This window comes from Manacus vitellinus, unplaced genomic scaffold (genome assembly GCF_001715985.3).
Source record: "Manacus vitellinus isolate BGI_N305 unplaced genomic scaffold, ASM171598v3 scaffold_14_pilon, whole genome shotgun sequence".
Classification (NCBI taxonomy): Eukaryota; Metazoa; Chordata; class Aves; order Passeriformes; family Pipridae; genus Manacus; species Manacus vitellinus.
The window spans coordinates 13,736,074-13,760,838 of record NW_021939063.1 but is presented as its reverse complement, the minus strand read 5'-3'; the positions used below and the strand labels follow the sequence as shown (position 1 = coordinate 13,760,838).

At 35.9% G+C, this 24,765-nt stretch overlaps 1 protein-coding gene across 6 annotated transcripts in view; it reads left to right on the top strand.

The window, feature by feature from the left end:
* Positions 1–24,765, top strand: part of CACNA2D3 (calcium voltage-gated channel auxiliary subunit alpha2delta 3) — a 403,064-nt gene that overhangs the window by 306,772 nt on the left and 71,527 nt on the right. For all 6 annotated transcript variants that reach the window (XR_001920141.3, XM_018068538.3, XM_018068539.3 and 3 more), the window contains 10 exons: positions 5,461–5,544; positions 10,478–10,549; positions 10,778–10,839; positions 12,672–12,739; positions 14,541–14,586; positions 14,742–14,839; positions 15,621–15,714; positions 16,384–16,479; positions 17,716–17,837; positions 18,412–18,492. Coding sequence is in view for 5 of the 6 variants with exons in the window: in XM_018068538.3 (XP_017924027.1) it covers positions 5,461–5,544; positions 10,478–10,549; positions 10,778–10,839; positions 12,672–12,739; positions 14,541–14,586; positions 14,742–14,839; positions 15,621–15,714; positions 16,384–16,479; positions 17,716–17,837; positions 18,412–18,492 (823 nt within the window). In the remaining variant the exon portion in view is untranslated. The remainder of the gene's footprint in view (positions 1–5,460; positions 5,545–10,477; positions 10,550–10,777; positions 10,840–12,671; positions 12,740–14,540; positions 14,587–14,741; positions 14,840–15,620; positions 15,715–16,383; positions 16,480–17,715; positions 17,838–18,411; positions 18,493–24,765) is intronic.

Genomic DNA, 24,765 nt, shown 5'->3' with positions numbered 1-24,765 from the left:
TTGTTTTCTTCAGGGGAGTAAATCACATACATGTCGCATCGCTGATCAACTGCAGTCCACCTGAGAACGGGTGCTCAGCCCATGTGCTCTTTGGCCAGGCTCAAGGTGTGTGACTTAAAGCTGGTTTTTGTCTTGACTTTTACCTCACCCTGTATATTTCCCTATTGCTCTATCATTTTAATCACTACTGCACCATTTGAAATGCTAACACACTTATGAGTGTAAATAGGCATAAAATAGGCATGAGTGTATGGCATAAAAACTATTTTCTTCTATTGCTTCACTAGAGGGTTCTCCTGTGTACATGGCAGATCTAATGGTTCCTGCTTTTTCTCTGTCTGGAAACTTAGAATTCCATTATTCTCTTTTCCCTAGCAAACAACCCGGCTCCTGCTGTCAGCAGTATTTCTGCAAATTTTATAGTGTGGCAGTTTTTCACAGCCATCTGACATGAAAAATCAGTCCAAAATAACTGGTTTTTACTACCAACCATAACCTAGGAACTTCTGGATTAACATCTTAAATAATAGGCTGGTCATGAAAAATCTGCCTTTGGAAAGGGAAGTTGTTCTTCCTATTTTCCAAAGAGAATCAGATTGTCACCTTTTTTAATATTAAAATAAGGAAGTTTGTGTAGAAAACGACGTTGTTTTTTCACCGAACACCTGTGAGTGTTCTACAGATTCGGGGTTAAATGCAGATCAATAAGAGATCTTTTGAGGTTGCAAACTGGATGGAAATCATGAAGTAAAAGTATCACAAATGACAAATCAGGATCTTGCGAGCAGGAAAGAAGTATTTGGAATGAAATAAAGAGCCAAGCGGCAGTGATTTAAGTTGATATAGGATGCAGCTTCACATGTATCCCCAGGCAGAATGGTTTGGAGCTATGCAGCACATGGTGAATGAAAGCTCTGTCACTGTGAGTGATGTCATATAAACAGGTGAAGCAGTGCAGGGAACTTTTCACTTTTCACAACTTTGTTGTTTTTTTGGAGGGTTTTTTTGTTTGTTTTTTAGGGGATTGGCTTTTGTTTTGTTTGTTTGTTTGTTTGTTTTTGAGTGAATCAGTCTATTGAAGTCATCTCTTCCTCAGTCTTCTCATGACATAAAGACACTGTATTCCATCTCTGCCTCTTTATTTAAAACTATATAGAAAAGTGTGTAATTTTAGATAGTTATGCTTTTCTTCTGATATTTGTTCATTCAAGCTTTCCTATCAAACTTTGTAGACAAGAATACCTTTACAGGATTGCTTAATGCAAGTTGCAGTTATACATACAATTGTTTTGTGTATTTTATTATGTCAAATTGAAGTATATTTGTGTGTTCAAGTTTGTCTTCTCTAAACAAACAAAACAGGATCATTCTCAAATCCTGTTGATATTAATACATAACCAAATTTTGAAGTACTGATTCAAAAATATGAAGCTTCATCCAATGATGCTTTGTTTTAAAATTGGAGAAGTTTTTTCATTACCTCATACCTTACTTTTGCACATATTAGTAGTTTGTCAAGAAAGAGCTATCCTTTGAAATTATTTTATCTCTTTGGGTTTTGGTTGTTGTTTAGTAGATGCTTTCTTACTATATTTTCTTACAGATGATTCCACATATGTGGCTAAGAAAGTTCACTAAAATCTAGTGGTGCTTCCAAGGCTGCTATCACAGCAACTTACTCTCTCCTATCTCCCCATTATCCATATGGAGCACGTCTGAGAAATTCCGATCACCTTAGACCCAGGACTTGCAGCTGTTAAGATGTAGTTTGCTCTCTCCATGATCAGATTGCTACACTCTGACTTTATAAACACGTGGCTGGTCATATTCAATGCAGATGGTTTGGGACTGCCTGTGTTAAAAAAAATAAAATCAAAGCAAAGCGTTTAATAATGGCACATGTAAATGGTTGTATATGGGGTGGTGAAAAAATGTGATTCGGTCCTCAAGCAGTACATGTCACATGTTGTTTGAATCATCCAGTGCTATAAGAGTTTGGCCCAGCCTCAAATAAAAGATACTGAGTAAGATAAAGCTCATTCTAATCACAAAATCAAATCCTGTGCTCTTTTCCCAAACAAAAGTGAGTTGGAGCCATCATGTAGTTTTGGGCAGACTAAAAGATTCTTCTGTTGCAGACAGATATTTAACATTTTTCAGTTGGTTTTTTTCCTCACAGGGGTTAACTACTATATAATATCACCACACATTTTATACTAGTCCAAGTAGATTAACAGTACACATTTTAAATCTATCTCTTTTTTCTCATGCACTTAAATCAGAGTAATTTGGTAGAATTCCTAGTTTGCATCTTTCCCAGGGGGTCCCTTAATGATTTGTTTCAATGCTTTATAGTAATCTTGCAGATGGGTTTGGCTTCAGCTTTCAATCAGTATTTTATACTTCACTCAGGAGCCTTAGAGGTAAAAATTAGATTAGGTTTGCTACCAGACACGAAGATATAACTGAATGCTATTTTTAAAAGCTGAGGAATTGCTTCTGTGTCCATGAATAAATTTCACTGAGAAATTAGTTAAGCAATAACACTAGAAAGAAACTGGAGAAGAATGGCCATTTCAACAGTACTGTTAAGAAGTATTTTATATGTGATCTAAGTGCATTTATGTTTGACACCCTGGTTACATGAGCATAAAGATATGTAAATTTACTGCTGGGAATAAGGTGATATCTTCATGAAAATTAGATTTATAAGAAAAGTTACCCAGATGTACAAATAATTGCCTTTTTTTTTTGGTATCACATCCTTCCTGGAAGTTGGTTTTTGTTTTCTCTGCTGTCCTTTTCTGAACTATAAAATAAATCTGTTCTTCACTTGTTGAATTCCTGTGTAGGCACTTAAACAGTAGCGCCTAAAGTGTAATTGCAGAATAAGGGGTTAGACATCTCAATACTTTATTAGTTCCTGTCCTAAATGTGTTTAAGAATTGCACTTTCAATTCCTTTGAGTGCTTATAGAGCTGAACTCCTGCTAGACCACTGGGGTTTTGGCTTTGTTTCTTCTAATCAAAATTTTTAATATATGAATGCTTCCAATTCTGACCTTTCTGCAGAACTTTGGGTGTTTTGTCCAGCTCCTCATTTGATTGCTTTTGGTTTTTGGTTTTTGTTCTCCAAGTGCAAGGTGTGAAATCTATATGATTAAAATAAATACAAACCCCATAATCAGTGTGATGCAAATGGTTTGCCTTATGTTTGAAGCCTACTTCTGCTGTCAGACACTCAAGATCAACTACTATTGTCCTAAGTAAGGATTTGCACATGTGTCTGAGAATGCAGTATAGGCCAGAAGCTCTTCAACATCTGTGAGTGAGGATGTAATTAAATATTGGAACCAGTACAGGAGCTGTTTGCTCTACTCAAATGATCCCAGCTAACTTCTATGTAACAATGTTCAGCTCTCAGTATTTCAGAGCCTGACTGTAACCATTTCTATACTAGAATGACTAAATCAGATCAAAGATTTGTTTAGTTAATTGGTGCAGCCACAGAAAGTAGATGTAGTTGCTCATTGTAAAGATTAAAGATAATATTGATGTAGCTGCAGCCATAATGAAAGGCTTGCAAAACATAGTTACAAAAATCAAGCCCTGCTAATGAACAGGATGTTATCCTCTCGTACGTTATTCTTATGAGATTTAGTTGTATTGGCTGCAAAATTTGTGTTTCAGTATTTGGGTGTAGTTATCTTTGCCTATCAGAGCTGTCATGTAACAAGAAGTAATTGTAGAACTGAGCTGCTTGAATTCAAAGTCTAGTATATAAGCATGTGCTGAAAGCAGAAGTTCTTTACATCTCTCTACCCATCTGTTGAATAGTATTAGACCAGAAGTAGACAACCTTGTTGTTACAAGAATGGTGGATTTTAGCAGAGGGGCAAGAAAAGAACAGGAAAGTACTTTTCAGTTACATCTGCATCAATTCTCACAATGTAGACCAAGACTTGTATGAACAGAGTTGTTAGAATTTTTTATTAAAAAGAATGCGATTTGTCTCAGGATTGTATCCCACAGAATTTCCCAAAAAGAATCATCTGTAGAAATAATTGGAGTATCCAATTTTTTATGAGCAAAAATTAAGGAGGATCCAGGTAGCCTGTGCTAGAAGAAACTTTACAGTGCTACCAGTATCTCAAAATCTCTTTGTGACTATGATGCTGCAGTCAATAGTTTTACAAGTTTGCTGTTCTTCAGGAAGATTTTGTCATGCCTATTTTAAAGTATTGTAGTTCACAAAAGGAACTGTGGAATTCACATGAGAATTTCTAGTTCAGAGAGGAAAGAGTCAGGCTGAGAATAACCTTCTTAATGCCCAGAGAGCAAGTCTTTCTCTTGATCTCTGTAATCTGCAGAATGTGATTAAAGTCCCTGTACCGCTGGCTGTGGTGATGAATTGCTCGTATCGAACACTGACAGGTTTGGTTTATGGTACAGTTGGTCCTGCCCTGAGGGAGGAGAATCAACTATACCTACTGCCTTACAGGTACATTTTGTACCCTTCTGTGATGCTGTTGTTGAACAGTCAGAAAAGCAATTTGGGTATTTTTCACAGCATCCCAATGTCTCCTGTCAGACTTCGTAAAAAGATGGTTGTTTGTTCCCACTTGTATGCATCATAAAAGATAAGAGACCAGATTTCACATTATGCCGATCCTCTCCCAAATTTACTTTTTTTTTTCAAATATAGTCTCCTAATTTAATTTAACCAATTAGGTTCTTTATTCACAAGTCTTCCTAAATGTTTGTTTCTTTCTTCCACTGAGACAGGTTTGTGTGGTTACACTAATAGGCTGATTTTGAATGTTCAGCAGAGGGCAGAATTTCCCACATTATAAACACCTCGGTGTCAAATCAATTTGTCTCTAGAATGTTTATTTTAAATGTGTGATTTACAGCGTAACAGTGAGTAGTGATAAAACCCCCATATACTATCATTGTTAGTATGTTACTTTTTCCCCCATGAAGTTGTAGATAAAATGGAGTATCAGCAAATGTTAACACCATACTTCCCAAGACTTGCATCTTATCTTGTTTAAAGTGAAATGGGTAAACATTTTGTTGATAAGATTATAGTAAATATAACTTCCTGTACAGCTGAAAGAGCTAGTTTGAGACATTTAACATAAACTGCCAGATCCAAGGTCTCATGTATTTTCCATATGGGGAGAAGAAGGTACAACTGCTGAGTTTGATTTCCCAGTACGTCCATCAAGAAAGGTTTTGCATCATGACAAGAGATCATATAATAATCATGTGATGTAGGTTTTTAGTTCACAGGGAACATTTATGCAGCAGTACAGCGCACTTTGTATGAATTAAGCTCCCTACTGTGAAGTGTATTGCACAAAATCAACATCCAGCAAATTTTTTTTAAATCTTCTGATACAAAATAATTGTGCAATAACACAGGATGTGCTAAATGCTTCACCTTTTTTTATACCAGTATGAAGAGGGGAAGAAACGAAGAAAGCCCAACTACAGTAGTGTGGATCTTTCTGAGGTTGAGTGGGAAGACAGAGATGATGTGGTAAGTGATGTGTTTTAAAACCCTGTCAGAAGACATTGTTACATCCCACTACTGTACCTGGAAACTGTTTAAGTAGTCATTAGAGAGGCCACCTGACTACTCTCAGGAAGGGAAGGACAATAGACCCTTTTACTTCATTCAGAATTTTACAACTGTTTTGTATTGTTTCTTCCTTACATATGCACATACCACAAACACAGACTCTTTGTATTTTTGGTAAAACTCATCACCCTTGCAGTCTCCATGCATCCCATTGTGTATTTTTGCTGGACAGCAAATATAGCACGAGAGACAGGAGTAGAATGTCTCCTTGGGGCTGGCCCAGACAACTGCTGAAACTCAGAAATGAAAGAATGAGTTTAACTTCTTTCCGTGAGATCCCTCTTTCCTTAATGGAAGTAATGAGAGCTGTTTTACTTAATGCACAAAATCAAAAAACAGCAGATGAATATACAAAATTGGATTCTTTGACCTGTATGCAGAGCACAGTTTCACTCCCAGCTCCTGATTCCAGACACATGGGTAGCTGCAGGAGCATGCATTCTGTGTCTATCAGCTGTTATGCACACAATGCTCTCCATTAACCTCATTTTTCAGTGCTCCATCTACTCTGTAGTTCACTCTTTATCTTATTCTTTCTTACCTTCCAGGCTTAGCCTTTTCTGCAGTACTGTATCAAAAGCTTTCCTTATGTCCATGGCTTAACCTCTGCCTGGTCTTTCTGTCACTTCCTCAATAAATCTGATTTGTTAGGCATGATTCGTTTTGTGTGAATCCGCGCTGACTGTCCTTAATTAAATCGTAACTTTCCAGGTGTTCCCCTTTCTGTCCTGTAATTTAGTTTTTCCCATAAGTTCCCTACTGCCAAAGTCACGACTACATGTCTGTATTTTTCATAGATGTCTCCTCAATCCCTTCTCAAATATCAGTACTGTGTTAGCTTCTCTCAAGTCCCTCGTACCTCTGCTTTTCCAGAGAGGTTTTGAATATACCCACTGAAGGTTCCCATATTTACTTTGTTATGTCCTTCCGAAATCTGGGATGGATCACGTACAACAGCCCCTGGAGTCTTGTCAGTCTTCAAATGTACTAATTTCTTGATCCCTGTTCTGACATAAGTCTATATTTTCCTTCTCCCTTACAAAATATATATCTTGCATTCCTCCCTCTCTCCACCCCCTTTGTGAATAGTGAAACAGTTCATCTATGTTTTAAGCAATGTCTGTTCCATCAGGTGATGGATTGTCCTCGGCCTCTCCTTGGAGGCCATCTTACTTCCTTAGTTAAAGTTTTGTGTTGGAGTGCACACTCTTTCTAATGTTTGTGGAGCTTTGTGCTGTTTCCTATGCACACACTATTTAAGGTTTCTTCATTAGATTTTCAGACACTGTAGCAGCCTTGGCAATCTCATTGGCTTCATGTTTTATACCTGGCTTTTTTTCTTATCTTTGATCACTTATTACTCAACCAGTTTCTCTGCTAATGACCTTTGAAAATTTCCTCTGTCCTTTCAAATGCTATTTCTGTAGTTACGTACAGCCCTTAAGCCTTCGTGATTTTTCTTCTTGCTCTTTCTCTTTGATTTGTTTTCTTTTTTTATATTTTTATTTCTTCCAATACTTCATCTGCTTAATTCTGAGATTTTAATCCCTCATTTTTTCAGTGGTTCAGTTAATGTAACATTGAACTATTTCTATGACATTGAAAATTTAGTTTTATTTATAACTGAGATTCTATCTGAATACACATGAAAGTCCAGATTAAACTCTATTTCCTTTTGTTGACACTCCTATGCTCTGTCATTTTTTCTGAAAATTTCTACCAGAAATTGCATTTTGTCTATCTGTAGGCCAAAAAATTTTCATTTCACATTTTGATGAAAGATACGTACATACTTTTTATCTCACTTTTTGCCTTTCACCTATGAAACAAGCTTCTTAAAAATAAATTTTTAATTGTATCATAGAGACAAGCTGCATGTGGCTCTGCTTCACCCAAGACTTGGATTTGATGTTCTTGATTTTTTCCAAGCTTGAGTAGTAAAGCATTGTTTATTTAACTGCAGAGGGAAAGAATTAATGTATTCATATAGCTACTTTTAATAACATAGACTACTACTGGGATACTTTTCTCCCATGAAACACTTATGTGGAAGCTGATTAAGACTTTTTCTTAGTTTTTACCACATTAATTTAATGGTTATGTAGTTTTCCAAGAATATAGAATGATCTCATGCTACAACAGTGAAACTGAGTTGTTAGCAATTGATTGGAAGATATTTAGTTGAAGGAGCAAGAATACTTATTACTCTGAAGAGATGAAGAAATTGGTTTTCTCTAGTGATCCAGTAAGGAAAAGGTGTCTGAACTAAGGTTATATTATAATTTTTTTCACCATGAAATAGTGTTGTCATAAATATATCAGCTCATTTTCCAAGTTAACAATACCTGCTATCTTGCTGTTAATGCATTTTATTAGAAACAGAAATTTTAGCATCAGCTTATTAATTTAACAGTGTCTTCCAGCAAGGTTTGCAAATACACAGGACCAAAGAGGAGAAGTTTCAGTTTGGATAGAAACCTTTTTCTCATTAACTCACTTAAAATTCCTTTATTATAATTTCTAGCTGAATGAAATATTTTTTTTTCCAAATAAAAAAGACCATGAATGAATGTTTTGGGGCTTGGAGCCAATTGAGGCAGTACTTATTTTATGCATTTGAGGAGGGAGATGAAACTGCAGAAGAGCTGAGAAACCAGATTACAAAGCCAAGAAATGCAATCACAGCAAGCAGGAAAAAAAAAGAGAGAAAAGTAAAACTCTAAATCCCACATGCAGACTTGATCTTAAACACTACTGAGAGTTTGGAGAACCTTTTAGTAAATCTATGACTTGCCTGAGGCTTGTGGGAGGAATGGGTCTTAGACAACTGCAGGCACCAATAGGAGAAAAATGAAAACCATGTTAAAGATAAATGGAACTGTTCTGTAAATGTTAGAAAGTAGATGGTTAATTAAGACCAGCTCTCCAAGTCCAAAACCACAAAACTTAAAATAGGAAACTATTTCCAGAATTGCCTATTATGTATTGTTAAAAAAAAAAATCTACAGTAAAATATATGCTTTATTTTATATGTGCCTCCAGCTAAAAATTATTCTTTTACACTCACTGACAGAAGAGTAAGACTGTTAATTCAAATCTAGATGCCCTAGAATTAGATTTAAAGAGCTGCAAAGTTTGCAGTTTTTGATAGGTCAGCCATGCTCAACTTGTTCATGAGAATAAAACCAGATACTTCACTGGCAAGTTTAGTCATTCACTTTTCACTCCATACTAACTCAGAAAGCCTGCAGAGTGCATTTATAAGTCTATCTTCACAATTTTTCATTAAAACCCGACCGAATTGCCCAATCTGGCATGAGGTACTCTGGAACAGGAGGTATTTATTCACTTGAACATGATGTTCAAAATTGTATTCAGATAGATAAGCAATAGAAAAGACATAAAAATGCTCCTTTTGTCAATATTATTCTGCATTTTGAATATTGAATTGGTTAGTGATAGTGGAATTTTCCAATTGTAATGAAAACTACAGCTGCAAAAGATTTATAGGTGCTTTTTACCACAACAAGCGAAATAACTCACTTCTTCCATTAGTAAATCTAAGAGCAATCAAATGAAATGTTTCCATATATAGATGGTATAACTGTTAAGCAGTAACTTTCTTATTTCTTCGTTGAAGTCCTGAACTGATAAATAGGCAAATTCAAAGCCCTAATGTTGAGAATTTCTCAAAGAACCCCTGTATTTTCATTCTTCAGTTGCAGCCCAGAGCCTCTGCCCTCAGAGCAGCTGTGCCAGGGTAGCGTGTCCTCATCCTGCTGGTCATTTTGTCCTGGAGACCTGGGGGATGAGTGTTGGTTTTTTTACTCTTCTTTTCATCATCATGGCATGTTCACCTAAGGGAGAGGGTGTGTGTCCTCTGGGAGGAAGACTCTTCTCTCCTAGGGAGCAAATAGGTGTGCTGAGGGAAGGGTTTTTAGAGGTGTTGGGAAAGGGACTTTGCAGCGTAGGTTTGGGAGGCTGCAGCTGGTGTAGAGACTAGAAAACAGTTACAGAAAAACACTATTTGTGGTGATCTAAAAAGTAACAGATTTAACTTGCAGAGCAGCAGGTAAATCATTGTGTATAAACTCGTCTCCATCTATTTTCTGGTTTCCCTAGCTTCTCTGAGTTTTTGGTTTATACAAGTAACACAACTTGGTTTTGAGGGAGATTTAAAATGTCTCTTGGACAACTTTGAGAGGGAGAGGTCCAGGCCAATTCTTAAAGCTGTGACTGACTTAGGGCTTCCATTACAGAGCTAAAATTTATTACCTTGCAAGGGGCACCTGACACCAAAGGACAACTGAGGGAGTTGCAGAGCACTGCAGTTGTGTGTTCCCACTGAAACAGGTTACTGATCAATCAGGCTGTCATTCTGTTTTCATGGGCTAGTTCTAATTTCTGATGCAGTTAGGATGAAGTTTCTGGTGCTGGTTTAGGATGCAGCCCAATGTAAATTCTTAAGCAGAATGAATAGTGTGGGGTAAGTGGTGTTTTCTCTTATTCTGTATAGTTGTCGATGTAATTAAACACTGAACCCTGGTCTAACTTCACCTAAATCCAGCTATTTTACTATGAGGGATGCTGAAAGCTCTTATCTTCTGTGCCTTAGCAACGTGCCTAGAGTTGTGTGGTAGGAGTCTTGGCCTATACAGTCAATAACAGAATCTGTAAGGGGGTTTTTCAGTGCATAGTAGAATTACTGAAAATGAAGAAATGAAGAAAATTGAGCACTGCTTAGGCCAAATGAGTGTACTGGAGAGCTCAGAGGTAAAAGAATTATCAAAAATGCCAATAAAGGGATTGACACACGTTTCCTTTGTTTCAGCTCCGAAATGCAATGGTGAATCGAAAAACAGGGAAATTCTCCATGGAAGTGAAGAAGACAGTGGACAAAGGGGTACAGTGTCTAAAATATTATTCCAACTAAATATAAAGCAAGCAATAATTTTAAAAAAGTTTTTAAGTTTGCTATAAATATTATTCACTGCAGTATATTTTTTTTTTTGCTCACTGAATGTAAACATTACTTGTAATTTTATCAGGGACTAACCACTTGGTCTTTTATATATTTCTCATAGCAAACTAAATTCTTCCCCCGTCCCCTTCTTTCTTGTTCTGAATCTAGAAGCGGGTATTGGTGATGACAAATGACTACTATTATACAGACATCAAGGGGACTCCATTCAGGTAGAGCCGACCATAACAAATGGACATTTCATCCAGCTCATTGGATCTGTGCTTATACAGAGCTTGTGAACTCATTAAAAGCTCATCAGCAAAAGTTGACAATGAAATATCCCTGGACAATGCTGAAAATAGCAAGGAAAAGGAGCCTACCAGCATTCCTTTCAGCTTTTCCAGGGATGGAAAGTTTGTGCAAGCTCACACAGGCAAACTCCCAGTGTTTGTCATGGCTTACGTTTCATTGAAAAAATATTCAGTTGAGGTTTACATTGAACGAAAGGCTTTCGAAAGTACTTGGAGAGCTATAAATACTATAATCCATTTAAGTAACTACATATTGAGCCCCATTTTGATTTTTTTTTTTTTTCCACAACAAGAATGTAATGTAAAATGAGATAGTATTTCGCTTCCAATTTGAGGTTTGGATGGGTTTTTTTCTCTGAACTACCTTTGGTGTATTTCTATAACTAAAACTTAGTACATTGGTGATTTTGGCATGCATTTTAGCAGGGGAAAAAAAAAGGAAAAGAAAGACAGGTAGTCACTTCAAAAATGCTCGTATTTGAATTAGAAATAATCCATTAATGAAAGAGTACTAGTGGTAACTTATGCTTAAAGCAGAAGGGTGGCAGTTGCAATACTCAACTGAAATTTTCTTCAATGTAACTGTTTCACATAACTTGAGCTACATTGCCACATAGGGAAACTATAGGCATGTTTCTCTGACCTCTAATGCAGTGTTTATTGTTGTTGAAATTCACACGTGAGTGGTAATACTCAGTGTAGGTTTGGTTTTGTTTTTATTTTGTGGAATTTTTTGCTATTGCTGGGGTTTTTTTTTGTTTGCTTGGGTTTTGTGTTTTTTTTTGTTGTGTTTTCTTTCCTCTGGCACTGTCTATCTTGCCCTATTAAGTAAACAGATATATGCATGCAGTGCAAGTTATGATGCTGAGCACAGAAATATTTAGGAAAAAGTCCTGGTTTTTTAGCATGGTATATATCTAGTTTTGATGGGTTGTAGTGTAGATTTGGGAAGACAACAAGGGCAACATTTATTAAAATCTATAGTGTAGTGTCAAAGATTTTTAGTGTTCAGCTGTTGATTGCAGCTTGTGTGCTCTTGGATTTGGTGCCTCTACATGTACTTCAAGTACTGGCAGATTCTTAGCCTGAGATAATCCCCTTGAATGAATGAATGCCAGAAGGTATTCTGTGTATGTGTTCAATAACAAGAGGCATGGGATCCCCAGCCATTAAACTTGGATAGTTTAAATAGTACACTAAAAACCAAACCAAAACAGAGTATGTAACTGTTGATAATTTATGAAGCCAAAGTCAATACAAAAGAGCTATACGAGCTAAAAATATGAAACACGGAAAAATTAGTCCAAGAGGAGTCATGATGCTGTTGTCATGTTGGAAATTTTTTTCCTCTCAGTAGCTCCATCAATTCCCACACTTCTGTAGTTTCTCAACAGCTTACTCTGAATACAAAAAATTGTCTCCTTCATTGTAAGTCCATGGGCATGTTCAAGGCCCAGCTGAAGGAATCTCCTGCTGTGTGAACAGCAGTGAGCTTAGAGGGGCTCATTTATTAGTTTGCCAGAGAATAATGGTTTACTGCACCTCTAAGCACACATAAATACAGCCAATTGTTGCAGCCACATCATTGAGGCAACTAGTTGTAAAATAAATATAATCTGTGAGGGTTTGGAAACAAAGTTTTAAAGTTAATCATAGTACACTAGCTGGAGATGTTAGAAATGAAAATAGCTCTGAATGTCTGCTATTGTTTGTCTCACAGATTTCAAGGTCTGCTTTATTTCTCTGCACAGTTTAGGTGTGGCTCTCTCTAGAGGACATGGAAAATATTTCTTCAGAGGGAACGTAACTGTAGAAGAAGGTAAGATACCTACCTTCTCATGTTGCTTATCCAGTAGTTTTATTGTTGATTTGGTAGTCTTAAAGCTTTTATGTTTGTCTGCAGATTCCATAAGGTAATTAGATTTTTTTTCCTTTCTTTTCTTTTTTTTTTATATTTTATTTGAAGATCTTTTACTTCACAGGATTTTTGTCCTCAGTTATATTAAGCATAGTCAGACTGTGAATCTTCTTTAGATGTGATCATCTTCTGTCCTCTCTCAATGTTCCAGAGAATCACTCAGGCCCGATGTTAATTATTTGTGGTGTTTTCTAAATGAAGTAACCACTAAGAGCACTGTAATTGTTATGGCATTTTTGTTCACAGGCTATACATTGTGAACTCTTTCAGAGCTATAATTGCTTTGGGCATTATCTACAAGGATTTACATATTTATAGCAACAGTAGAAGTAACCAGGGAAAGAACTGTTCTTTCTTTATGGTTTTGGTTTTTGATAAGTCCCCAGTTAAATGAGTGTGCAGGAGTCCACTGTGTGTGGTGATAAAAGGTGTTTTGCAACAAGGTTTCTGAAGATGAAGGAATAGTAGAGGCATTTCAGAAGATTGAAGAGAGATTTGAAAAGTTTTAGAAATTACTGAGCAAAAAATGTTTTAATACGGGAATTCTTTCTGATTTTATGCTGAAGTCTCCATTTCCAATTCTTCTTGTTTTGTCAGTGATGTCAAACAATATCCTTAATTTCTTCAGGTCTTTGTTCCTCAGCTGTATTTTGCGACACGAATATGTTCCTGTACTCAGGAGAGATATAAAAAGAAATGCTTTGAAGTTTGAGTCACTTGAGCAGCAAATACAAGTCTAGATAGAAAGAGAGCACAGCAGGAGATGCAGAGCTGCTTGCTCTCCAAACTGTTCCCAACGCACCTCTCACCAATGTTCTTTAATCCAACCACACATCTCAGCAGTCTGTCTGATATTTGCTCCCAGATGCATCACCAGAAGTGTTAACAGAACCATAACTAACAGTTCCTTCTCTCCCAGTTTTACCTTCACTGGTTCTCCATCACTGACACTTCACTGTCCTCCCCAAGGATTGCAGTTGTAGTTCTGGTTTTGGCTTCCCTGCTTTCCTTAACTGCTGTTGGTTTGTCATTGTTTATTATGTGCTCTGGCAGGTTAAACCCAGACCCTGCCTTCTGATCCCTATTTTCTTATTGTCTATTGATAGGTGTTTTAAGAGTTTTTAAAATTGCCAAAGTACATTTTTATTGTGCTATATAACTAATGATATAGTTCTTATTTACAAGCATTTGCGTGACCTGTTAGCACAAAAAAACTATTCTGAATGATCCCATAAATTGTTGTTTGTGTTCATGGACTGTGTCCTTAGGTTTTGAGGGAATTACAACTTTTTTCTTAAAAGAGAAGGAGAACAACTCACATGAAATGAGAAGTGTGTATTTTAGCATAAAGAACTTTACTGACTGAAGAGAACAAGGGAGTAGGAACAGGAGTCTGTTACCATTTTGTATTTGTCTTTATTCAGATTTTCTTCTTAACTTTAAATATATTATGCGAGTAATTTGTATGAGTTAAACATACTAGCACAAAAAAGTTTTCCTACCTTTTCAGTTTTAGATCTGATTTAGCTGGCTTTTGCAAGTTTGTTAGACCCTGAAGTGTATTTGAGCATAGTTTACTGTGATTTATTTCGTCGTGGTAATAATGCACTTTCCAAAAAGGGTTTATGTTGTGGAGTGTATGCAAATAACCATCTGTTACCCAGACTGCTCCCTAAGTAACCCATTATTATTACTGTTACAGGTTTACATGATTTAGAACACCCTGATGTATCTTTAGCAGATGAATGGTAAGCCTTAAATAAAGCATGAAATTGGTGTCTGTTACCCTTCTTGGTTTCATATTGTTTGTGCTTGCAGAGCCCAATTCTTTATGTTCAAAGACAAAGAGAGATCATTCTTACACATATAATAACATTTTAATGTCTTGACAACGTGTTCACAGGTCCTATTGCAACACTGACTTACATCCTGAGCACCGTCAAATGACTCAGTTAGAAGCCATTAAACGCTACCTCACGGGAAAAGAGCCATTGCTGCAATGCAAGTATTTTGTTAAATGTGCACTTAAATGGGCTTTAGCCCAGCTAAAAACTGTTGCACTGAACCTTCTACAAAATGGAAAGCTACTTAGTTCAACCAGTGTTAGTTTGAGATAGGATTGCTTGGAATTTTCAATTGGTTTTGAGTTTTATCCAGGATATCAATAAAGATATTGATGATTCAGATTTCTGACTTTTGCAGTGAACAATATGCCTGAAACAAACATTCAGGTTTCTTTTCGGATGATGCTATGCGAAATTATCACTCCATCTGGTTTTGTAAGTTAAACAGAATTGGTCTGAATCAATCCTTGGATCATACCTCTAAAGAATATATGAGATACTTCATGAGCATCTTAGGGAGGATGGGTATGCAATTAGCATTTCTGAACTGCAAAGTAGAATAAAAAATTTAAGTGGATAAGTGCATATTCTGCCCACCTGCAGAAATGTGAGTGTTAGTAGACCTGCTTGTTTTAACCTTATGTCATGTGCAAATGGGAGCATTAGATAATGTATACATGGACAAGTTACAAGAGAAGTGGAGGATCAATGTTTGGGTTTTTATCTAAATTGTTGTTAGTGCAATGAAATTATATATGAAAAACTGCATTGTTGTAAAATACCGTTTGATATTACATAGTAAGTGTTTCATAATGAAAAACTTCTGAAAGCATATCACAGATAAAATAATTTACAATGTAAGAAAACCTATTGTGTAGTCATCTAAAAAAATTTCTCTGTATGCACATACATTTACTGATTTTAATATATTGTAATAGGTGATAAAGAATTGATCCAGGAAGTTCTGTTTGATGCAGTTGTGAGTGCACCAATTGAAGCATATTGGACCAGCCTAGCATTGAATAAATCAGAGTAAGCAGGCTTTGTGTCAACCTTATCTATCAGCCATGGGTGTATTTTTGACAGATATGTTAGTGAACTGGTGGCATGTCTTAACAAATTCTGATATGCATGAAGATATTATTTTAACCATTTGATCCCAAATAGCACCAATTTCGAGTTCAGTCTTAAGTGCATATCTTGCAGTGTACATCACGATGATTAGTTGTAATTTCCACAATAAAACTAATGAAATTCTATACTTGGTTGCTTGAGCAACATTCACACCTATGACTTGAAGCATAGACATACTATGGAGGTGTTGAATGGACTGGGAGCAAGATCTGGAATTCCTGCCCATCTCAGAATCACTGAGTGCCAGTGGCTATTAAATAGTTGGTATATAGCTGTGCCACACCTTTTTATGCTATGACTTCCATATAAACCTTCTCTACAAATCCTACAAAATGTACTGTCTTTGACTTTTTAGTGATTTTTGGCCTAAATAGCATTTCTACACTGCATATTTTTCAAAACCCACGTGTCTATAACTTAAAAACCAGCATTTAAAAATAAATCAACAAATAAGGGAACTATGCTTAAGATAATATTTCTCGAAAACTACAATACACTTGTACTTTCTTTGACCAGTAATATATTTTATCTTTTTACTCTCTAAAAGCATTATCTTTGCCATTTCAGAAACTCTGACAAAGGAGTGGAAGTTGCCTTCCTTGGAACACGGACTGGACTCTCTCGTATCAACCTGTTTGTGGGTCCAGAGCAGCTCACTAACCAGTAAGTAACAAAGCTGTGCTTGGCAGCCATATAAGAAAAGAAGGGAAAAAATGTTTATTTTTATGAAGCCCATCTACTGGTTCTTCAGATAGAACAAGTTAGAAAGATCTCATAGGACCCCTTAAATTCTTTGTTCAACTGGAACATTTGGAACAATGAACTATTTTACACAAGTAGCCCATGTGTTTGCTTTCTCCACACACATACTCCCAGCCTCACATCTTTATTCTTCAGAGCAGAATTATGAAAATGCTACACCTGCAGATGATGATTTTTTTTTTTAGTACCCCACCTAAAAACAAGTACTTGTAGGCTTTTCCAGAGATTTTGCATCACTGTTGTGGAAAACATTTTCAGTGTAGAAATAAAACCAAGTGGCAGAAGTGGACTGAGTGTAAGAGTAATCAAGAGATCTCATTACATAATGAGGGTTTCCTATTTTGCTTGGAGAAGATGTAATCTAATGGAGGTATTATGCATGCAAAAGAAAATATGCACATGATATTTATGATAATATAATTTAATTTATTTAATATAAAATTATATGGTGCCTATCTGACCACAACTGCTGTTGTAGTTCAAGTAGCCTGACAGGTGAGATCAATAGCACTCCAATTTGTTACTGTCAGACAGCAAACCAGAACAGCTGTGTGGACACCATACTTTCTCTTGTCACTTGACACAACTTTTCCTCTGTCAACATTCCCTGAAATTACTGAGGAATAAAGTAGTTGTTTATTGAGGAATAATTATTGAGGAATAATGTAGTTGTCCACTACCACCCCTTGCATAGTAATTGGAAAGTAGGCTGTAAAATCATTTCTTTTTTCACTACTTAAGAGCAAATACCAGTGGCAACAGACTATCAAATCTCCAGTGCATTTTCCACCTTGTATAGTTCACAGTTCTTACATTGTGCTAAAAGACAAAGGCCTTTTAGACTAAACCTTTTTATTTGTACACATCAGTAAAAATGTTTTTAGTAGTACTTAGAGGTACTCTTTTTCAGTACTTTTTCCATCTTTCACAACAAAAGTGATTGTAAGTGTGTCACAAATATTTATTAGTGGCTAAATTTAACTCTTTTGTTGAACAAATGGTATTAGAAGAATTGTTCCAAACCATTTCCTTTCCCTAAAAATCGCATTTTGTTTTTTTATTGTCTTTCAAAGCTAGAAACTACTGTGTGCCACACAACAAATAACAAGTGTTTTCTGTCTCTCTTTTTTTCTCAAGAGACTTCCTGACAGCTGAAGATAAGGAGAACATTTTTAATGCTGACCATTTTCCACTCTGGTACAGAAGAGCTGCTGAGCAAATACCTGGGAGCTTTGTGTATTCAATCCCATTCAGCACAGGTCTGTCATTTTGTCATTCTCTAAATTCTGAGCTATATATGATGCTGAAAGGATTCCAAGTATGTCAGTACTGAGTGGGCTCTGTAGCTAATCTCCAGTGTTAATCTGAAATGTGCATTGAAATCTGCAGCTACTTTCCTGGCCCTTTGTCCAGGTGCATCTCTTACAGGGCTGCAAGGGGAACCCCAAGGTGTGGTGTAACACTTTGCTTTTAATATTTGCACAGGTTGAACTTACAGCCTGGCATTTTAAGCAAGACAAGTCCAACAGAACAAATGTTCACACTAATGAGAAGCCCAACCAAAAGTTGTCACCTTTGTTGCCATTTTAGCAGAGTCAAAACCTGATAATCATTTCAGTGTTTTAAGCTTGGGTTTGGGATGCTGGGGAATTTAAAATGGCAGTGCCTGTATGTTCTGTGCATACATATAGAACATGATGTTTACTACTTTATTTTCTGAGCACTAAATCCATGTGGACTGTTATTTCAAACCAGGGGAAAAAAGCTCAGTTGCCTCATTCTGCAGTATGTTTTTTCAATTATTTTTACTTTTTTTTTTAATAAACCCTGCAGAAACCGCAAACAAGAGCAATGTAGTGACAGCCAGTACTGCTATTCAGCTCCTGGATGACAGGAAATCTCCAGTGGTTGCAGGTACAATTGTTGTAGCTTATTTGGTTTGTTATTTTTTTTAAAATCAGTTTAAGCATTTCTCACTTTTTTGAGTTAGCAGATATTTAATGTAGAAATACGATTTGAGAAGGTATCACATATAACGAGTTCTAATATTGCATCAACAAGCTTTGGGTTTGGTTGTTTGGTTTTTAGTTAATTGTAAAAGAGACAGGCAGGTGTTGCTTCCATTTCCCTAATAATTGTTTAATATTGAACATTAAAAATTGCTTGGGTCTTGTATTTTCTATCTGAGATAAAGACAATGCTTTAGCATGTAAAAAAATTCTGTGATATCTACAAATGCATAATACCATGAAAAGTAAGATTGGTGAACTTACAATCTGAAGCTTGTCAGTGGTTTTTTTTACTTCTAATTCTGTGAACTTTAAAAACTGTGTGCTAGATGTTTTGTTTACAGTATGAAGCGTTTTTAAGAATTTGTTTTGAATAATTTTTCCTTTCTCTCTTGTATGGCTGCATGTTTTCAGTTGGGTTTTTTTTGTGGGGAGACCTCTTTGGATCTGTATAAACCTTTTTCCATGAAAGTATCACTCAGCCAGCAACAGCCATTCAGAGACAAACAAATATATGCATTATTCTTGTCCTCTTTAAGTTGGAGATCACAAATGTGACTTGTCAGTCCTACTTTTTTTCTCTCAGAAAACTTTTAAGAAAGTACCCAGCATCTAGTTCAAGTTTTAGGTTTTGCTATAAGAGTGACAATATTCTGTTTTAAGTAAAATGGATTTGGAGGCAGAAACTGGAGCAGTGGTAAATGGGAGAAGTTTGAAGTTTTTATTAGCCAGACTTGGGAGACTAAAGTAAGATTATGGGTAACATTTTCAAATACCTCCATTGGAGTTCAAATTTGGCCAAAACGTCTCATTTTAATTTGTGTGAAGTAAGTACTCCTTATCCCCATTTGGTCTGAGTAGATTACAGAAAGCAGCAGGATGGGATACACATTTCATGTTAAATCACTCTATTCCCTAGAGGGATTTGACTGAAAATAAAGCTGTGCCAGAATGTTGTTTATTACAGATCACTACAAGAGTTTAAAACTGGCAGAGAGAAACTAGAACATTATTATAAAATGAAAACCTGAGTGAGACCTGCCCATGAGGGGGCAAAAAAAGGAACAAAACAATTTCTTAGTACAAAATCTGTAGTTTCTTCTACTTTCCTACCTACACTAAGGCTTATTGCAAGTAGGGAATATTCAACTCTATAATATAGGCAGAAAATCCTAAAATCAGTGAGTCTGCAGACTGTTACTACAGAGAAATTGAGTGTTGCTGCTGTTTCACCATCTGTACCTACTAATACCAGTTCCCTGTCAGAATGTGTTTGCTTATTGGCAAAAAACCCATGTAATTTGTTTTTAAAATCCCTCCAGCCTCTCACAATTGAGATTGTGATTTTATTTTTTTTTTAACTTAAATGAATGCCAATTTCTATAGAAAGTGTGGAAGGAGAACATAAGGCTTTAATATATAAGTGTAGTAGCATCATATATATTTCTGTTTATACAGAGCTCAATTTAGTTGCTGGAGAGGAAGTAACAGTAGCACTGAATGCAGGGATTTTTTTAGATTGAAACACATTTATGGTCAAAACTAGTTGAGTGTTTTCTATGACCATGTCTTCTATTTCAAGTTTACTTTGAAATTTTAAGCATCTTCAAAATATCCGGTTTACATTGTAACAGAGAATAAAAGATGGTGGGATTTTTTTTTTCCTCTCAACATGACCTAAAAACAGAATGACCCAGTCCCTAGTCCTGAAATTTCATGAGATTCCTTCAAGATTAGTATTCCTTAAAAGTAAATTATTAAAGATACTACTCACCTAGACAGTTCTGAACAAGATATGGGGATGGAAACAAGCAAATAAGAGTCATCATGGTGCAAAGCAGGCTCTAAAAATTGAAAAAAATGGTTCTTTCCTGAGATTTTGGGAGTGTTGAGAAAGTAAGTGAACCTTCATAACAGTAATTCCCTGTAGATGCATTTTAGTTCAAAAGCTGCAGTACAATACAGGACCTTAAAAGCCCTTCCTGTTGAAAGAGGCCATCACTGTTCACAGAAAACATGGAAATTATCCCCTTGGTATGTTTAATTAAAGATAACAGCACTGACATAATCTTCTTAGGGCAAAAATTTATTAAAGAATGCTGAAGAAAATGTCTGATGAAAATTGTCAAGTCCTCTTAACTTTTCTTCGTTGAACAAGCAGAACCTGGATTTCAAGCCTCATTGGAAACATCCATAGCAGTGCTGAGTAAAATACTCTGGACACTTATTCAGAAGAAGGAAAGATTAAATCATACATAGGCAAAGTCTTTAGCCTCACAGTCATTTGAAATTTAAAATTTGAAGGAGATGAGGAGAAATAGTCCATTTTTGTTTAATACAAGGCTGCTTAGAAAAGCTGAAATTAAGCACAATTTTCCTTAATCCTTTTGTGCCTATTTGTGTGCAGACCAGTTATTTACATGAATTGTTAAGGTTGGAATTGACCTCTTGAGATCATGTAGTCCAATCCTAGTGGAGTAAGATTTGAGAGAATCTTGAGCTAGAGCAGATTAACCAGAACTGTGTCCAGCCAGATCCTGAATGTCTCCACACATGGAGAGGCCTCACCCTCTCTGGGTGTGTTATATTAAATGTAACTAGATAGGAAAAACAGCTGGGGCTTTATTATTTTTGCCACCAGTTGTTAAAAAGGTAGAATTCAAAAAAAGTTTTGTTTCTATGGTACCAAAATACGATGAAAGAGTACCTATTTATTTTCTACCAATTTTTTTTTATATGATCAATTTTGTGTTGGACTTCCTAATTATCAAAGTTGAAATTAGAAAACACCGAGTCCTCCTAGCATGCATGCTCTTCTGTGGTATTTCAGTCAAAATCAAGTAATAGTTTAATTTGTTCATTTTAAAAACATAAAAAGCTTTACCAACACGAGACCTGTAGTTTCTGAAATCGAGCAAGCCCTAACTAGAATAGTATATTAACAGAAGTTCACTGTAGCTAAATTAGTGAGAAATGAAACTACTCCCACTATCTGAAAATTTCTCTTATTCAGTGGAATTCTGAGGAGAAAAGAAATCTATGTTTTTCTTATGTACAGGCATGTTTACAGTCATTTTCTATCAAAGAGCAGTGATTGCCTGGGACGTGCATTCAAGCGTTGCCATAGCTCTGTGAATCTACCCTGACTCATTCTACTCTGCTGAAGCTGCATAAAAAGAGCAATTGCAGTAATTTCTGTTTGGACAGAAGAGAAAAATCTGGTTTTCTTCATAATTGCAAGATTTTTGATTGGTGTGTTTGTTTTTCTTCTTTATGCTGCGTTCCTCGTGCAGGTTGTGGCTGGAAAATCAGCTGCTCTCAGAATCTTCTGTGGCAAAAGTTACCAAAAGATTTGTGAGAATGCCAGGCTCACAAGGATTAGATTTTGCCCTTTATGAACATGTTGAATAATAGTAATACTTTTTAATATAGTCTTTTCAAGAGAATACATCTATTAATTTCAGAATGATTAAAGATGGCCAATTTTTTCTCACAGATGTCACATTTTCTGCTGCCAAGCAGTAAAAGCTGAAACAAAAATGAGACATACTTTCTACCACCCGTGATTCATAACTTTATACAGTGGCTTGTCTCTATGTGGGTGTCTGACAGAGAAGGTTGCAAGGAATCTGTCCTTAAATGCATGGCAGGTGCCTTTAATTCCATAGTAGATGCTGCCAAAGGTTGGGTTACTCCCTATTCTTTGCCACACTAATGCTGTGAGACTAATAGAAATGATTTGTTTTGTAAGAGATTTCTTGGAAAGAAATATGCATTCATGGCTTAGTAGAATAAAAGAAACACCTACAATTGATTTCTGCTAAAACCATAGATCATGCCTAAGTGTTAGTTTATAGATATATAATTTATATTTAAATATGAACTAAAATATATTTAAAATATAATGAGCAGGTCATTGTAGTCAAATGTAGGACATGTTACCGAAACTGAAGAAAAACCTCCTCTGTTCACTGAAAGTTTGATTTTAAATGCTTTTACCAAAAATACTTACTATGCAAACAAGGAATATTGTGTTTTATTCTGTCAAACAACTTGTTCCAAGTAATACCAGGATACAGTATCTAACTTTTCCAGTATTTAACTTCTCGAAGTTGATCCCTTATTTTTATAACCAGCCCATATACAAATTCAAGGTTTTTACTCCAAAGTCTGGTTAGAGAGAGTTTTTTTACAGGTGTCCTCATCCATCACCTTATTTGTTCTCTCTTTTATATAACTTTAAACCCCAACTTTATTATGGCAAAAAAATTCAGTTATTCCATGTTAAATATTCCTAGTCAGGATGCTAAAAGCCCTCAGGTATTTCAAATGACACAGCTTGAATATTTAAGACCTCCTTTTTTTTCCCCATCCATAAGCTAAGGAAGATGGTAATGATTTAATTTCATCACTGATTTGTTAAAATTGGCATTCAATTTTGAATACCTCTATTCTGGCTAGTGGAAAGTGATCCTAATGGTCCTGCTGTTTAAGATATTTCAAGCTGTGCCTTGAGAACAGGAAAGATCCAAAATCTCATATTACTTCTGAAGTACAAATCAGTTTTATTGAGACTGGTCACACTTCAGGTTTTCATTCTTCCTGTTTAAATCAGCTTCTACAGAACAGCAATTTAAAAGGAAAATTTGTGAATATAGCAGTTTTCAAGTAACTGAGGCTTCTGCTGATCTAGGCTCTAAGTAAGGAAGATTCTTTTATAATTTCATGGAGGACAATGGTGACATTGTATCTGAAAATCAGTGACTTTATGACACAAAAAGTTTGCTCTTCACCCTGTGTTCCCCTTTTTTTTTTCTTATGTGTTAATATTTGTATATACGTGACCTCAACACTACATTCAGGGTTTTTTTGAGTGAATTTAAATGGGGTTTGAATGTACATCTCTCTTTTAACAAGTTCCTAGAACATGTATTGAAAAACTGATTCCCAATGGCTTAATCAAAAGTAGTTTTAACTGTTGATATTTCTGGGAGTGGCAGACACTGTAAATGTTTCACAAATGGTGAAATCTACTGTTGTTAGAGTGGCAAATAGAGTAAATGCATATGCTCTGTAGTGCTTGGAATTTTTTTTCTATTCTTTCTCACATATATTGCTTTTGTATTAGTATATCATTAAGTACATTCAAGTAAATGTCACTGCCATACACAGTCCTTAAAATTTATGATGCCATCTATAAAATTGCATTTTAGTATGAAGGCCTAAGGGAAAATGAATATGTCATCATAATGACACACCAACCAAATTTTTGAGGCATTCTAAAATAGATGTTTTCCTTGTCAGGCAAGACAGTGATTTACTTAATCTTTACTCCACATTATAAGCCACAGAAGATTATATTCAGCAGTAATGTTTAGCAAATCCCTCAAAATGTTTTTCATGCTTTGGTAGAAAACCACTACTTTATGTTTTTCCAGAGTTTCTTGTTCATTTTGAATATTATCTTTGTGTTCACAAATCTAATATTAGTAATGTTTTCAGTTTTAGGAAAACTGAGATGTGTATCTGTATAGTCTAACATTAAAGAACTTGCAGACTTAGGTTGGGAGCCATTACTTGGGAAAGATGGTTTGCAGGTAATGTGTGGAGAGAGGGAACCTGAAGTTAGCTAACATAGTCACAACCCTTCACACATTTGCATTCATTTCCATTTGGTCTCAATTTCACTTCACCACACAGAATTAGTGTGTGGAATAGCTGGATAACAGGGGTTTTAAAGATAGTTCTCTGCTAGTGTTAACTTGAGAATTTAACCTCTATCTAATTCTAGGACTTCCCTCACCACTTGCTCTTAGAGAATCCAGAACTCTGACAGATGAATTAGAACAGTATCCCACCATGTGTAGTATTCATATGTATAGTAAATGGCACAGAGCACCTGCTCTTTGCTTCTGCACTTCTGCTTTGCTTTTGGGATTTTTTGGTTGGTTGGTTGGGTTTTAGTACTATGTAATTTGTGGATGAGGAAGATCCTTGTGATCTAATAGCAATGAGATTCTAGGGGCATTTTGCTAAATAATTCTGATGCCAACAAAATAAATCCCTGATTGCAGAACAGGGCAGCAGATGAGCTGCTGGGTCCTTTGGAAAACTTCAAGTAATGCTGTACAAGTATGAAGCTGCAATCACATAAATATGTTTGCATTACTACCAGTTT